The sequence below is a fragment of the Penaeus monodon genome, chromosome 11, assembly GCF_015228065.2.
Source record: "Penaeus monodon isolate SGIC_2016 chromosome 11, NSTDA_Pmon_1, whole genome shotgun sequence".
Taxonomy (NCBI): Eukaryota; Metazoa; Arthropoda; class Malacostraca; order Decapoda; family Penaeidae; genus Penaeus; species Penaeus monodon.
The window spans coordinates 4,365,949-4,368,448 of NC_051396.1; the positions used below are offsets into that span (position 1 = coordinate 4,365,949).

The 2,500-nt window shown below is 37.2% G+C and overlaps 1 protein-coding gene across 1 annotated transcript in view; it reads right to left on the minus strand.

Moving 5' to 3' along the window:
* Positions 1-102: 102 nt before the first annotated feature.
* Positions 103-2,500, minus strand: part of LOC119578692 (proteasome subunit alpha type-2-like) — an 8,050-nt gene continuing 5,652 nt past the window's right edge. Inside the window, exons 4-5 of the mRNA XM_037926266.1 lie at positions 962-1,117; positions 103-764 (exon numbers count right to left, since the gene is read on the minus strand). Coding sequence (XP_037782194.1) covers positions 590-764; positions 962-1,117 — 331 coding nt within the window. The 3' untranslated portion in view covers positions 103-589. The remainder of the gene's footprint in view (positions 765-961; positions 1,118-2,500) is intronic.

Genomic DNA, 2,500 nt, shown 5'->3' on the forward strand with positions numbered 1-2,500 from the left:
TACAAATTTTCTATAAATTAGAATTTGATCCCCAGATATGCCATTGCTTATTTTCATATGTCCCTTTCATTAAAGAACTTTGATTCTAATATATAAACCATATTAGAAGATATTATTTTATTCAACCATTGCTGTTCTCAGCTATAATATCAAAGAACAAATGCTATTACATCCCTGTCACACATTTGGTCATGTAAGCAGTCAAGAGCACTCCAAGCAAAGGGGCTAGAACAAACTTGTATGTAAGAAAAAGGACCGAGCAATGTCTGCCACGAAAATTAATGCGATAAATCAACTCCATGCAAGGAGTTTAATCAATTTTTATCATCTTGAGGGGACATAAAATAAAAAGATTTACAAGAGAGCATAATTTATTTATGAAAATGTTAGCAACAAATTTAATCAGTCTTGCTAACAGGATTTTCCACCGGGTGCAAGATGATAGCCAGTGGCAGTACCTTTGCTTATAGAAACTTGCATTGAAAATTCAACCAAGGAAATAGACTTGCAAAATAATGCAAAAAAAAAAAGATTACTCTCTCCTGACTTACATACTCAAAAGTTCATTACATATGATACAAACTACACATTATGCAATATTGGCCAGATAATCCTGGACCTCAGCTGGTGTCAGTCTTCGGAAACCCTGGGAGTTGCAGATGCCGATTTCAATGTTGTCGCTGCTCATCTGTCCCTCGAAGCTCTCCTTCAGGGTAAGGATGGCCGTGTGGACAGCATCATCTAACTCCAAATCTTCATTATATCTGAAGCAGAGACACATTTATAGCAAGTGTGTGATACCTTCAAACTAATGAAACTTGTATGCCTTTTCTCACAATTTACTGTTATTACACATAATCATTAGCTTCTGAAGCGATTTTCAACATCCTGATAAATCAACAAAATCCGGACAGTGTACGCTAATCCAAACATAACACAAAACGACCAGGCACTTGGTTACCTTTTCTCGAGGAATGTTTTCCCGTTGATAAAGTTCTTGCCCATGGCTGTGGCTTTCCAGGGGAAATAAGCCCCTGAGGGATCACACTGGAACAAGTACGGCCGATCTAGATCCCAGCCGCATATGAGCAGGCTTACACCAAACGGCCGCACACCGCTGTAAAGTTAGTTTATATACATATTACATTCCTTCTTGCCTGAAGAAATTCTGTCACTTTCATATATTATGAAGCTTTGAAGCATTGAAGTTTTCAAACAATCTATCAGCATCAGCTTTTACTATGTTCATCTAATAATAGGAGTTGATAAAATTCAGTATCAAAAATCTGTACATAAAATTATAAAGGCATTATTATATCAGCAAAGAAAAGAAAAGAAATAAAGAAAACAGAAAACCGACAGTGAAAAAAATAACAGAAAAAAATAGTGGCCTTTTTTTTCATTTAAACTTCTCCAGAACACTGGTTCATCACACATGCATTCTAGCTACAAGTCACCCTTACTCCTCAATCAATCAATAACGGTATGCTCATGTTTGAGCAGCCGTGGACCTCTCCACCATCCTTCGCCACTAAACTCGATCTTACGCTTTTCTTTCCACTTATACCATCGACAGCCCGCAAATATCTTTGATATTGTCGCTCAGTCTTGTCTTCGGTTTGCCTCTTCCTCTGTTTCCTATCACCATCCCTGTCAGCAAGTTTTTCTCAATACTTTTACTTCTCATTACATGACCAATAAACTTTAATTTCCTCTTGTTCAAGATGTCCAACAGTCGGTCTTTACAATTTATTTTTCTCAGCACTTCATCATTCGTCTTCTTCTCTGTCCAGCTAATACGCAGTACTCGTCTGTAACACCACATTTCAAAACTATTGATCTTTTTCTTGTCTATCTACTTCAACACCCAACACTCAGAACCATATGATGCAATTGGGAAAACTAATGAGTTCAATAACCTCAGCTTTGTCTGTAAGGTAATGCTTCGGTCTTTCCAGATGTTACTGAGAGCAATTGTGGCGCTTTTGGCAATGGTAATTCTTCTTTTTATCTCCGGTGAATCATCATATGTATTAGTTAAAACAGCTCCAAAATAAGTGAACTCTTTCACATTTTCCACAATCATTCCATTGATTGTAACATGTTCATCATTGTTCATTGCCGGTTATCTTTAAATCTTCATGATCTTAGTTTTCTTGGCATTAAGAAACAAGCCAGCCTTTTTGCAGGCTTGTTGTTGTAGTTCAGTGATACTGCTGGCAATCAAAACTATATCATCGGCGTACCTCAGATTTGATATTTTGTATCCTCCAACATCCACAGTTCCTTCAAAATTCTCTAGAGCACCTCTCATAATTGTTTCAGAATATATATTAAAGAGGTGCGGAGACAGAATGCAACCCTGTCGTACTCCTTGTTTGACTTCGAACCATTCTGTTAACCCATAAGTGGTTCTTACAGCTGCTTGTTGTTGGTCATACAAGGCTTTTATTAATTGGATGATGTGTTTTGGAAACTTCCTATCGTACATGTTATTCCA